Source organism: Bidens hawaiensis, unplaced genomic scaffold (assembly GCF_021521415.1).
Source record: "Bidens hawaiensis isolate Kalapana, Puna unplaced genomic scaffold, B.hawaiensis_p1.1 tig00043482_1, whole genome shotgun sequence".
Taxonomy (NCBI): Eukaryota; Viridiplantae; Streptophyta; class Magnoliopsida; order Asterales; family Asteraceae; genus Bidens; species Bidens hawaiensis.
Genome location: NW_027505834.1, coordinates 8,365 through 22,375, shown reverse-complemented (window position 1 = coordinate 22,375; position 14,011 = coordinate 8,365). Strand labels below are relative to the sequence as shown.

General features: G+C 36.9%; 2 protein-coding genes and 1 long non-coding RNA gene across 3 annotated transcripts; 1 reads left to right on the top strand and 2 right to left on the bottom strand.

Annotated features, from left to right (window-relative positions):
* Nucleotides 1–668: 668 nt before the first annotated feature.
* Nucleotides 669–1,723, bottom strand: LOC143615529 (uncharacterized). Its single transcript, XM_077088632.1, has 2 exons — nucleotides 1,369–1,723; nucleotides 669–1,299 (listed from the first exon to the last, which is right to left on the bottom strand). The coding sequence occupies exons 1-2, from the start codon at nucleotides 1,714–1,716 to the stop codon at nucleotides 754–756; spliced, it is 894 nt and encodes a 297-aa protein (XP_076944747.1). The 5' UTR covers nucleotides 1,717–1,723; the 3' UTR covers nucleotides 669–753.
* An 8,941-nt stretch (nucleotides 1,724–10,664) lies between these two features.
* LOC143615526 (uncharacterized) lies at nucleotides 10,665–11,068 on the bottom strand. The gene is made up of 2 exons (XR_013150493.1): nucleotides 10,873–11,068; nucleotides 10,665–10,767 (listed from the first exon to the last, which is right to left on the bottom strand). It is a non-coding gene; the product is annotated as an uncharacterized LOC143615526 (long non-coding RNA).
* A 764-nt stretch (nucleotides 11,069–11,832) lies between these two features.
* Nucleotides 11,833–13,450, top strand: LOC143615527 (uncharacterized). The gene is made up of 2 exons (XM_077088631.1): nucleotides 11,833–12,064; nucleotides 12,684–13,450. The coding sequence occupies exons 1-2, from the start codon at nucleotides 11,833–11,835 to the stop codon at nucleotides 13,448–13,450; spliced, it is 999 nt and encodes a 332-aa protein (XP_076944746.1).
* The last annotated feature ends 561 nt before the right edge of the window (nucleotides 13,451–14,011 follow it).

Sequence of the window (14,011 nt, the reverse complement as noted above, 5' to 3'; positions counted from 1 at the left end):
GATAACAAATGTGTTATCTCTATTATGCTCTTACCATTGTTTTACACTTCATAATCTCTCTAATCTAATCTCAACCATTCAATTCTCAAATGAATGGACAAAATTATTTCCTATCATTCGTAGGAAAACTAATTTTCTTATTATAACCCAACCAATCATTTAACTATAATTTTTAACTTTTTTTAAGTAACAAGGGTATTCAAGTAATTTTTTCTAAAAATAATATCCAACCAAGCTGGAAAATTCTAAGTGAATGCCATGTCATAAATATTAACGGAGTTAACTGGTTTTTTTGACTGAGATTGTTAGGGGGCGTTTGGTACAGAGAATGGAATTGTACAGAGAATGATACAGAGAATGGAATTGTAGAGAAATGGAATTAGTCTGGAGAATGAGAATTGACTGTTCTGTTTGGTAGTACAGAGATTTCAGTAGAGAAATATAGCTGAGAATCATTTCTCTTGTTTGGTACACAGGAAATGAACAGAGAATCATATCAACTTTATTATTTGCACAGGTATTTTTTTCATAACAAATATTTATTAAAAAATAAAAAAACATATAAAAACATGCATAAATTTAACCATACACAAGTATCCCATAAATTCAAACATGCATAAACATAGATTTTAAGCAAAAAAACATCAATCATACTTGCAAGTTAAAAGTACTTCAACCATGGTGAAACCAAAAAAAGGTACTTCAAGTTCTTCAACCACGGTGAAACAAAAAAATTACTTCAACCATACACAACTATCCCATTGAACCATCGGTATACAACTCGACCATCTCAATTTTCTCTTCTATTGTCGAGGCAAGAAAAGAACGTCCTAGATCCACATCTTTACCAATCAAATGAGCTGCTTTGAACCGTTTTTTCGTAGTGATACCTGGTAAAGCTTTCAACTCATCACTAACCTTTGCATAGATTTCATGAGCCTCTGTAACTTCTTTGTTAAGTTGTTCACTGACCATCTCCCCAAATCGAAGCAAAACTTCCTTCATTTCTTTGCAAGACTCTCGGTATATCTCATCTGCATCCGTGCTTCTACCTCTTTTACGCTTGCTTGTTACACTACCATTTGGTCCTTCAGATCGAACAACACTTGGAACGGCTTCATCAACAAAATCAAAGTCTTCAATATCAGCAGGTGAGGCATTTTGCGTCTCTTGAACAACATCTTCTTCTCCAAGGTCAACAGCTTTACTACCAGTAGCTCTATCCTTACCGAATATGGTACACAATTTGTCATAGAAAGGAAATGACTTGTCACGAAAATTCACAGCACCTTTGTGAGACTACAAGACAATTACAAATAAATTAGACCAAAATTTTAAAATCTAAAAAATATATTTTTTAGAATATACCTTCACGTATTCATTCCAAACACTATCATCGGCAATAACACAAGATTTTTGTTCATCCCAACCAAACCCACTTGTATGCACCATATCATATACAATGCTAAAGTGTGTCTTCCATGTCTTCATCCTAGACTTTATATGTGGTTCTGCTTTGATGCCAGAGTTAGGAAGACTTACATCTAGCAATTGTTGAACACCATTTAAATAACCTGGTTTGAATCCATTGTCAGCACCAGCATACTTTCCGGATGCATGTATCTCCATTAGCGCATCAATTAGCTTTGTATCTTCATCATGTGTCCAGGTATGCTTGCTCCTAGTAACTCCTCTCAGTATATTTGAATCTGCCATGTCTACTTACAAAAGGAAGAATAATAAACAGAGAATAAGAAACAAATAAACTGCAGCTGCAGCTGAAGCATTATCTCATCAGCAACTGTTGTCCAAATTCAATTCTAAACAAATAAAGTGCATAAATAAACAGAGAATAAGAAACAAATAAAGTGCATAAATAAATATTAATAAGAAACATCCTTAATAATTTACTTAATAAAAGAAAAAATTACTTAATAATTTATGTTAGCAAAAAATATCTTTTAATAAAATAATGTGTTTGACTAACCTTAAACCATTTCCATCTTTCATCAGTTTCATTATCTGGCACTGGCACGGGTGACTTGTAGAGTTCTTTGTGTAATCGACATATAGCATTTAAGACTAACTTGAAATACCGACTTATAGTTTGCATCTATATAGCAGGAACACAAACATTTGCATCTATATAGCAGGAACACAAACATTTGCATCTACAGAAATTTGCATCTACATACATACAGACATACAGAGACATACAGAAACAACACAAACATTTGCATCTACAGACATACAGAGACATACAGCTTCGTATTACCTGAGCAGTTGGTCAGTTTCAGCTTCAAATAGAACTAATCGAACCCCAATCGAACTAATCGGCCACCAGGGGAGGGGGAGGAGGCTGAGCGGCGACGACGGAGGGGAGGGGGAGGAGGCTGAGCGGCGACGAGGGGGAGGGGGAGACGGGCTGAGCGGCGGCGACGAGGGGAGGGGGACGAGGCGGGGGTGACGAGGGGAGGGGGGAGGGGGAGGAGGCTGAGCGGCGGCGGACGAGGGGGAGGGGGAGGAGGCTGAGCGGCGACCTGAGTGGGAGGGGGAGACGGGTGGGAAATGGCAGAGAAAGAGAATTGCAATTCTCTGTGTAATGGGGGGAAATGAATTTCTCTAAGAAGTGGGAAAAATTTCTCCACTTTATTTTCTTACTAACCTACCAAACAAGAGACTTTTTTCTTTTTCCATTTCTCACCCCTCTAAATCTCTGTACCAAACACCCCCTTAATGGTAACAAAAATGAAAGTTAGGATTGCCACTGGTTAAGTGATAATTGGGATTATTATTGGCCAATGGTCAATAGTTTGGATTATTAACATCCAATTTTCCTAAGTAAAATGCTTATTAGCACCTGAGTCAATTATCCACTTACCCTCATGGTTGATGTTATTTTTTGCAATGTTCCACTTCTTCTTTGCCTCTTTGTACATTTTTACCAAAAAAAACTTGATGTATTGTTGGTATTGTTCATCATTCAGCATCGATAAAGGGCACTTCTAATTTTCATCGGTGGCTATTGGTTTAGTTTGTTTTCCTTTGTCTAGCAACCACTGTGGGTAACAAGAGGCTTGGAATGCATCGAAAGCAGAGTCGGTGGCGGATCTTTTGATACCTAACACAACCTTTTGTTGTTCGTCATCCGCAACCAGATGGTAGGCTACTCCATCCTTCTTGCAGGCCATGAAGGGTTGAGCTTTGGTTTGTGTTTGTGTGTTTATTGGATCTTAATACGGCTTTGATGCCATAAAAAGGTTTGATGGTAGGGACACAACATGAACTCCAATAATAATATTCTATCGATTACAAAGAAGACCCCCATTATAAACACATGGGTTAAAGATAAAAAAAGGTAGGAACCATATTTAAGGCTATAAATTAGGGAACTATAAATGGAGATAATATAATTCGATTTATAAAAAGTGTATTATATTTATAGGGTAACAACATATTTCCACATTACATTACAACTCACAAGTGCTTTTTAGACAACGAGTTTGACCTATCCTTAGTTTTCACTATTTGTTCGCACACCAAATGTTGACAATATGAACTCCCCCCCCCCCCCCCCCCCCCCCAACACACACACCCAACAACCCTCGCAGTGTATGCTAGACACACTCAAGGTAGGGCATTTTTCATATTTATAGAAACTTTTGTACCATAAACAATGGTACCTCCAGTTATAGCCCCCTGAGATTCAAAAATCACTACTTTTTCTCTCTTCTTTTCAATTTTTAGTGTTTTATGTTATATTTACATTGTTATACTCAAAAGAAATAAAAAGGCAGGTGAACAGACAACAAGTTACGCTACAGCCCCCCTTTAGAATAGCAAATCCAATCCTACTAGAAACGAAGCTTTAGATTTTAGGAGCCGAAAATTTACTATTCATGGCGCGTTGAACCCTGGTTTAAAAAGCCACAGCCTTCTGGCCCATCAAATGGAATGTATCAAAAGCAAATGCGAGAAACATATGTTGATTCTCCAAACAAGATTTCTCGTGTTTAGCAACTTTTTCTGATTCCGCCTTCAACGCAATCTGACCCGCAACATACCCATTTTCTCTTAGCCCAACAAGATGGGACACTCCTGTTAGGTCCACACAAGCGTGTTTCCCCTCTTCCCACACAAACATAAGAATATGAGCTGGCCATATAGTTGACCTCCCGTCTTACGAATTTGTCTGAAAGTTCACGGGGCCTCTTTTTTTTACCAGAAATTCATGCTCTTTTAAGGACATCACACAGGACATCCTAAACAAATCATGTTTGTAATTAAAACCATGTAACTCCTTGCAATGGAACACATGATCGCCAAAAAGAATCCAGACAAACCTTGCGGCAAAACAGGCAAGGCTCATCAAGAGGAAACATAGGATCATCAGGCATTTAAGAATAACGCGACACTCCAAAGCCGACATATGTTGGCCTAGTCCTTCAATGGAGATGACCGTCATGAAATCCTAAGCTCGAGGAGCCTGAAGCTATTCAAACGCTGCTTTTTGCAAGGGGAAAGATTAAAATGGGATCCCAAACTCTGGACCATTCCACTAAATAGGACACTCGCCAAAACATGTTGGGCTTTAGGAGGGTGTCCTTATTAAAGAAACCATTAAGATCGAACTCGGAAAGGACATGCGTGAACGATCCATTGCACGCCCATAATCAGAGTCAACTTCGCCAGTACTACACTCCCGAAGAATGTTGTCTTGCTAACTATATGATTGTGCTCTCAAAGCCACAAACCATATGTAGATACATTATCGGTCGAACATAAACCCAAACACTCAAAACAGGTCGAAAGTGATGCCAACTTGCATTGAAGATCCCCAAAAGGCGCACCCCCACAAACCACGATATCCTCAATCACCCCGTGAAGGCCCGTCTTAAAAATAGACACATCTTCCCCTAAATACATAGGCTGGCAACGCTCTGGACCGAACAACAGCTTTCTGACTCCCATATATAAGCTGAGCGAAAGGAGCTCGCATTGAGGGTCCCGCAGACATTGGATATAATTAATTAGTTCCACGGCACGGGATGCCTTTTTCACACCCAAACTACTGATAAACCCCGCATCTTGGCTTACAGCACCGCCAATGAGTTTCATACCCAACATCGGCCTTCCAATCCCACCAGGGAACAATCCATCTTGTACCTTCACCCTATTGCATGACGGCCAAAATAATTTTGATTTCTTAACATTTAATTCAAGGCCCAGACGAGGGCCATCACCTTGATATTATTTATACTTTTATCATATTTTTCTCTCCCCCGCACACTGCCACTTTAAAAGCATTAAAAAATTATAAAGGGTAAATAGTGTTTCTCTAAATTTACTCATGAATAATAACATTTTTTCTCTCATCCTCTCACAACCGGTTACAACTACTCCATACAATACAAGAATTTACTTACATAAATATGATGTATTCGTTGTAAATGTTCTTAGAGGCATCCCTTATTCCCTTTAACCACTTAAAACATACACTTATAGAAATCATATCCTAATAATGATAGATAACAAGTTGTAGTTAAAACACACTTATAGATATCCATGACATATACTAGTTTTGGTGAGGGAAAATTATGAGGATTAATCACAAACCAGCAAATGTCTACAGTTATTTTACTTTATTAGAATATATAGATTTATATCCATTCATCAAATTCAAACTATTATCTAAATTTTCGAAGTTATGTTTGTTTTGATTGGTTTAAATTTAGGGAAATGAATACGGTATTGTGATCGAGACACCTAACCTTACACGTAAAATTCATTAAAACTACACAGTTTTGATTAAAATTCCCATAAACCCAATTAAAACACTTCAAAAATTCATCCCTATTATCCTTCGTCTGCTTGTTTACAAGCAGGTTCATAGTCAACATAATTAAATACCAATTGTTTATTCAATTAATATCAATTATTTTGATGGCAATACTTTGAAAAACTTATTGTGCTCTTCTAATTATTGGTGGAAAACTTGTTGTGTATCTAATTCTCAGTTGTCCCTGATTCAAGACGCATAACAAAACGTTTTCGTTTTTAAATTCAGTTCAGATTTTGAACTCATGTTCACGACCTGAAATCAAAAATGATATTAATTTCCAGCTCATAGATACACAAATAATTTTGGATTGGACGTATACTATCGGAGTTACATGTCCTTGTGTTTATCTATGTGATCAATCAATCTGAGGATTGAAAAAGATGGTTATCAACAAGCCGACAAAGTATAATAGGAACAAAATTAGGGGGATTTTATAAAGTGTTTTAATTGAGTTTAGGGAAATTTTTAATCAAAACTATGTAGTTTTGATAAGTTTTACGTGTAAGATCAGGTATCTCACGGCAACGTATTCACTTTTCTCAATTAGCAATACACAAAAGATTGAATTATTTATTTCCAATTTACCTAAATTAAACAGTAGACTTAATATTGTAAGTATTCATCTTAATTTGTGAAGTAAAGGTTGGGCCTATGAAATTTTGTTCACTCTAAATATGCCATTAACTATTATGTTTTTCAGTTTATGTACTCTTATGATATACAGGTACAATTCAAAACGAAACTAAAATTTTCGTAATTTATTTGACAATGTTAATATTTAGTTTCATTTTCTATAACTAATAATTTATTCAGATTTATAATACAACTTTATATTCATTCATCAAAATTAAAATATTATTTAACCAACCCATACAAACAATATCTAACTAGTTATTATGATAGAAAACCATATCTAAACTAAACCGGTCACTAATTCAAACAGTTGAGACATCCAAAAACTTCATTTCGATCCAAGTCTCGCATGTGGAAAAAAAAATAAGGGGTTCTAGTTAGACTCAACTTGAGGACGGAATGAAAATGATCAAGTGAGTCAGTAACCCATTAGTTATTTAAACACTGCTCAAAGAATCTTTTTTAACTGAACCAGTCAACAATTGAGGCACATTTCCTCCTTTTTTTCTAACCAATGAAATATTGAAACAAAATAGATCACTTTGTTGACTTCAGACATAAATATCTTTTAGTTAAACCATACTATTTGCAAATCTCCAGATTGATGGAATGAGTCTAGTATAGAAGATGAAAGAAGAATTACAAGAAATCAAAGACATAGGAGAAAACATAATTTAGTTTTAATGGATATAAGTCAGAGGTGGGCAAACAGGTTTTTTAAGGAACCGGTTCGGGGTTTGGTCAAAAGTCAAGAACCGGGTTACGTATAAACTAGTTCCAGGTATGATCGGGTTTTGCTAGGTTTTTATCAGGTTTTGGCCAGACCGGGTGGTAGCGGTTCCAGCCAGTTGGGTTCCGGATCGGGTCTGGAACCGGATTTTTGTCCCACCTCTAGATATGACAGCCAAAAGTCAAAGAAAGCAGCCAACAGAAAGTTAGGACCATAAAATTCGTTGATCCAATAAAAGCAATACCAATCTACTTGCACTTGCAAGCATGCAGCATCAAGCATTTTGCAGAACAACATTAATTTCACAAACTCAAGTTAAAATATGTTTTCCAACATAACAACAAAAAGTAAACACGTTTGCCAATCCCCTCTTATTCCTTGCATCACGCTGATAAAGCTTTCCTGTAAACCATACACCATATCAGTAACTTAACTCAGCTTCAAATTTTCAGAATAAAAGTGATAAATAAGCCTATGTTTGTGTTATAAGATACATATTACACAGAACAAAGAACGCACACACACACACACTTATCACCGACCATGCAAAACATAATCAACCATACATTGCATGAATGTCTTCTATAACAAAATCAGTTTGATAGTAAAAGGAGCTACAAAAATCCAGAAACATGTGTATGTTTAACAATGTGTCGAATATCTAACTGTGTTTCTATTTAAACATGTGTCATACAAATACTTCATATTGGGTGCTATTATTCAAATTTAATTGGATTTTGTTGTCATTGAATTGCTTTTAAGCATTCTTTTAACAATTCAAATCCCATACAGTGTGACCATTCATATCAAACAAAAAAAACTCATAATGAAAGTCATCATTACAACCATCCATATTCATCAAAGAAGATTTGCAACTCTTCCTAGTCATTGATCCTCTAATAATTATTCTTACTCGGGTATGCAAATTAAAGACAGTTGCATTGCTAAAGCAATATAAAATTGCATTTATCCATAATATTTAAATCTGGTTAAATGTAAGTTAAAACACAAGTTATATTTTCCAAAATATTGTAAAGAAGATTGCATTGCTAACAGGATATAGAAATGCAACTAGCCACGGACTAGCAAACATTAAAAGTTCAATGATTATATGAAATTGCAATCTGCTGTGGAAACTGGAAAGAATAAGTGGACAGCGGACGAGTAAGGGTGCCATGGTGTATAAATTGATTTCATGGTCATAAATTTGTGGCTTGTTTTCTTAAATCAGTTATTCAGTTAACCCTTTAAATTTAAATATAGAGTAAAGTGCTAAAATCGTCTTTGAGGTTTGATTAATTATGCAACTTTCGCCCAAAAAGTATTTATTTTCTACTGAACCCTTCTCGTTTCACAAGTCTTGCCAGTTTCGTTCAATACACTAACCCTGTATATTTCTCTATAAATTAAAGTGGATGTATAATCATATGCCTTCATCATCTTCTAAGCATCATCATCATCTAACCATCTCATCTCTCTGCAATCCACCACCTGCCATGGCCACCACCCACCACCATCATTGTTCTCAACAGGACCATCATCATTATTGTTCAAGGCCCGCAAATCGATTCCACACAACAGCAGTCATTCAAAGCCCCAAATCGACCCATCAATACCACCACCAATTGTGATTTTATGGGCTCAAACAACCATCAATTGACGTTCAGAAATCCATTCTTGACAATAAAACCGAAGCCAAAAAAACCAGAGGAGAGGGTTTCGGGTTTCGAAAGTGGTGGCTGGATCCGATTAGATCTAGGTTGCAATCGGTGGGAACAGGGGTGGGGTAACTGAAATTTTGGCATCATCGTCTCCAACCGTCGCCGACGGCAGCCAATAAACATAGTCAAAATGATTCCGGCAAACATCGTCAATTCACACACTGATTATACGGTTACAGTGGTTATCGCCACCCCGATTACACGCGAGATGCGGGGTAATGGTGGCAGCGATGGTGCAGATTTGGGTGCACCATGGGAAATGGTAGCCAATGGGAAATGGTGGCAGCGATGGTGCAGATTTGGGTGCACCATGGGAAATGGTAGCCGGTTACGAAGACGAAGGAGTTGGCTGTAGTTGCAGAAATGGAGGTTTGAGGAAGTGGATATCAAGTGTTTTATTGATTGCTTAATATAATGCTTTAACATTTTCTTTTAATTATTTACTTATTTATTTAATTGTAAGGGCTCCATTTTATTTATTATTTATTTTTGTCTTGTTATAAACAAAAATGTAAAAGGACATGATTGCCCCTAGCTTAACGCTAAAATAAAAAACGGATTTAGCAAATTGGATAAAATTTAGACTTGTGAAACGTGAAGGATCCAGTTGCAAAAAAACAAACTTTTTGGACGAAAGTCGCATAGTTAACAAAATCTCATGCATGATTTTGGCACTTTACTCTTAAATGTAAATAAATAAACATATTTGACAATATTTGTAATTCGCTAGTCATTCATCTTTTTAGTCATCTAGGAGACAAAAGTGCCTAACAAAATGCAATTGCTAAACTAACTAAGAAGGCAGCCACTGACTAATATCCCATTTTATCTTTCTTGAAATCAGCTAACATAAATACACAATTTCTTATGAGACTTCCTTTTACAACTCCAAAATATCACAATCTTAGATTTCCTAATTCAAAATCCGTTTTGTGCAGGTTGTATAAAAAGGCCTGAGATTATCACCCACTCAACAGTACTACAAGTAAAACAATATCACATAACTCGGCCATTCGGCCTCGCAAGCCCAAACAATCAATGACAAAAGTGTATCCAAGCACCCTGATTGAGAAAGAGACAACTTTAAGAGTCTGTTGGTAGCATTCGAAAGACTGTAGCTAGTAGAGTTGTATAGAAATTTTAGCATGATCTCACAAACTAACTATTCTTCATTCATCCTAAACCTAATTGTAATCGATTTGTAAATCTCCCCCTAACTTTTGGCTCAGCTTCTGAATTGACAACATTAACAGCATAGTCGTTAATAGCGATGATTGTGCTCGATATAGCGCGCATCATAGTGAAGCGGCACTTTCCTGCTATCTGATGTATAGCGCCTCAATAGGGTGATATAGGGATAGGGTTCTTTTTTCAATATCAAAAACCGATAATTTTTAATCAATTAAACAGCACCAATCTCAACCAGTTCCACCGTAAAAACTCAATTTTGTAAATGAACCCCCGATTTCTTATTAAAACATTATAATACCTGATCACTAAACATAAACATAAAACAGTGTAGTGTATAGGTAGGTTGTCCCTAGTGACCGCTATTCGCTATTAACAACTATGGTTAACAGAAATCAAATGGATCTAAAACAACTGATACTCTGAACCTAATTTCTAGGATAACTTAGTGTAGCAAAAATGCACAAACCATCAAATGAAACCCTAAATTTCAAACATAGCTAAATACAAATACTATCATATAATTATGAAAAGAAAACCAGAAATCGAACCTCGAAAGCCTAATTTTGAGCGGGATAAAGTTTGTCATCGACGATTTTCTTGTCCCGTCTTTCCATGGCCACGTCCCACAAATCATTGCCAATGTGCTTCGGCTGTCAATAATAATAATAATAATAATATATGAATGAATGAATAAATTTACAAATCATCAATAATAAAGGAAAGGAAATGATGTTTGAGTAGATCTGGTGACTCACGCGGCCATGGGCGGCCTTGTGGACGGTGTACTGGATGTTTCCGGCGATGCAGAGCATACCGGCGATGATACCCAACGGCAGCACAGCCTCCAGAAACTGTAATCGAACCATATCGCGTCGCTTCTTTTCTCTCCTGCAAATTATTATTCTAGGTTTTCGTTTCAGTGACTTGTTTTAAACGACGGGGAAATGGGATAAAAATGGATTTTAATATGCTAGACACACTACTTAAAAAGAATCGATTCGTTTTATACGTGTAATCGATTCGTTGACCATATTGTAAGATGAATATTAGGTATAAAAAGAATCACTCAACCATATAAATTGTGTGATCTCATAGGGTTTTTTACCCACTTACTTCTTTGAACGAGATAAATCTAACAATGAAGTCTGTGTATATTTTACTCACTTCTTTCTCCCCCTTCATCCCTTCCAAATGTTGTTAAAAATATTACCAACCTAAATTTATTTTTCCAACCACATTGATAAATTTCGTTGATGAAATGCATAATGTTTCGTATGCATTTTTTCTCCACCGTTTTTGTGGAATCCGATGAATCTTTCGCCACCGTTTTTGTGGAATCTGGTCATTTTTCGCAACCGAACAGGTATAGGTTTTCTATTCATGTTTGTATTACGTTATCCTGTTATTAACAAAAATAAATATTATTTTAGAAGTTTATGTGTTTCGATGAGTTGAAGCAATGGGCGTACAACACCAGACTTAACAATGACTACGTTATAGTGACCCAAAGGTCTAAGACAAATGTTGCTGGCGACAAGAATAAGGTGTTTCTTAGATGTGATCATGGTGGTGTATACAAGGGGAAGGAAACTGTCAGACTCGTTGTTAGTACCAAGAAAATCAACTGTCCATTTCAGTTGATAAGTACCACAAAGAGGAAGATGGTTGGAAACTAAAAGTTATGTGTGGTACACATAATCATCCGCCTGCTATATATGGAAGGTCATGAATTTGCAAAGAGGTTGAACCCTTCGCAAAAAGTTTTGGTTAAGGATCTGACAAACCAGAACGTGGATCCCCAAAACATTATATCAATAATAAGAAAGCAGGACCCTCGTTGTGCGTCTACGGTAAAAAACGTATACAACGAACAACAAAGGCAACGGGTATCCCTCCATGGTAATAAGTCTTCGATGCAGGTTCTTTTCACACTCCTGGCTAATGCTGGTTACCTTTAAGAGCATGGGGTAAATGAATCCACTCATAAGTTGGAGAGGCTATTCATCGTTCATGAATTATCGTTCCTGATTTGACGTGCATTCCCGCATGTGTTGTTCATAGATGCAACATACAAGACAAATAGGTACAGTTTGCCATTTGTTGAGATTGTAGGTGTAACTTCTACCTGTAAAACCTTTTGTGTAGCTTTCTCTTTTATAAGTGACGAAACAGAAGATAGTTACAAGTGGGTCTTAAGCCAACTAAAAAGGACGTTGGACAAGTGTACGCAGCCACATGTCATACTAACAGACAGGGAGTATGCTTTGATTAATGCATGCCAACGGCAATTCCCAGACGCTGAAATGTTACTATGTCGATTTCACATATATCAAAATATTACCAAGCACCACAAGCAAAGTTTTCCACTTGAAGAAGACTGGGAGGTCTTCCTCCGTAAGTGGAGAGTGTTACTCAATTCTCTCACCAAGGAGTCGTACCTTTACCATTGCCAACGACTTGAAGAAAAGTACTCTTCAATCCACCCAAGTAAGTCTTAATTCTATTCACCGTGTTGTTTACATGTTACTGTTAATTGAGGCGTGACCAATTGTGTTTACAATTACAGGACTATTTCCTTACTTGTATGATACATGGTTAAAGCCTAGCAAAGAGAAATTTGTGTCTGCATGGTGCGATAAACATCTCAATTTTGGTAATCATACAACCAACCGAGTGGAAAGTCAACATTCTTTGTTAAAGAGACATTTGAGAAACTCCAAATCTACTTTAGAAAAGTTTCCGATAATCATTGATCGCATGGTGAAGTTGCAAGTCGCTAATATAAAATCAACCTTTGAACATAGCCAAAACATTCTCCATTATCACCATAAGCGTCCAATCTTTAGTCTATTGCTACGAAAGATTTCTAGAGAGGCTTTAGATTTAATAGCTATAGAAGTTGGTCGGGTAAATGCTTTGCATGGGAGACCATGTGGTTGTTTGAAGCGGTCGGGTTGGGGTCTGCCGTGTGCTTATTTCATAAATGCTTGTATGAATAATGGAGTACCGATTCCCCTACATTCCGTAAATGCGTTATGGATGAAGCTTGATCTTGGTTCGTCACTTGCTCCTCGGGATAATGATACATGCATTGATGATGTACTCGACACATTGAAGCACCGATATAACGTTCTCCCCAAAGTCCAACAGAAGATTTGGACGAATAAAATAAGAGCCTTGTGGAACCACGGTGAAACGATCATCGAAGAGCCAGAAATTTTAGCCAACACTCGTGTGCGACCTACAAAGGCTCAACAAATGAAGAAACAAAATCTTGCAAAACATGGTTTGTTTGTGGTCCCGATGAGCCTCCAATTCACAGTTCATATGTGAACACACAAGATATTGATGACATTCAATATCCTGCAAGACACGGTTCGTATGTGACCAAACATGATACAGATTAAATTCAAGATCCTGCAAGGCACAGTTCATACATGAACATACATGATACATATTACATTCAAGATCATGTAAGGCACAGTTCATACGTGAATACACATGATACAAATTACATTCAAGATCATGCAAGGCACAGTTCTTTCATGCACATGGGTTTATCTTCTTCTCTATGGGATCAATGGGTGATTTACAAAGTCCATACAAGTATTACTCGAATGCTGGTGACCCTAGTGCATTCGGGTATGGAGAGGCTTGTACACAGAGTTCATTTGGCCACAATCGGGATAATACGACTGTACCGACCATTTTTGTATGGGTTTATCCCAAGATAGCACCTACAACCATGCAAGTGTACCCGACAATGACTTCATCGGCTTGACCCAAAATAGTGTTTCACATCAAATGTTGCAAGAGACGGACGAATGTCTTCGTAATATTCCTGAATTCTTCCGTCAGTATGTTACACGCATAGATAACGTTTTGGGTGATGGA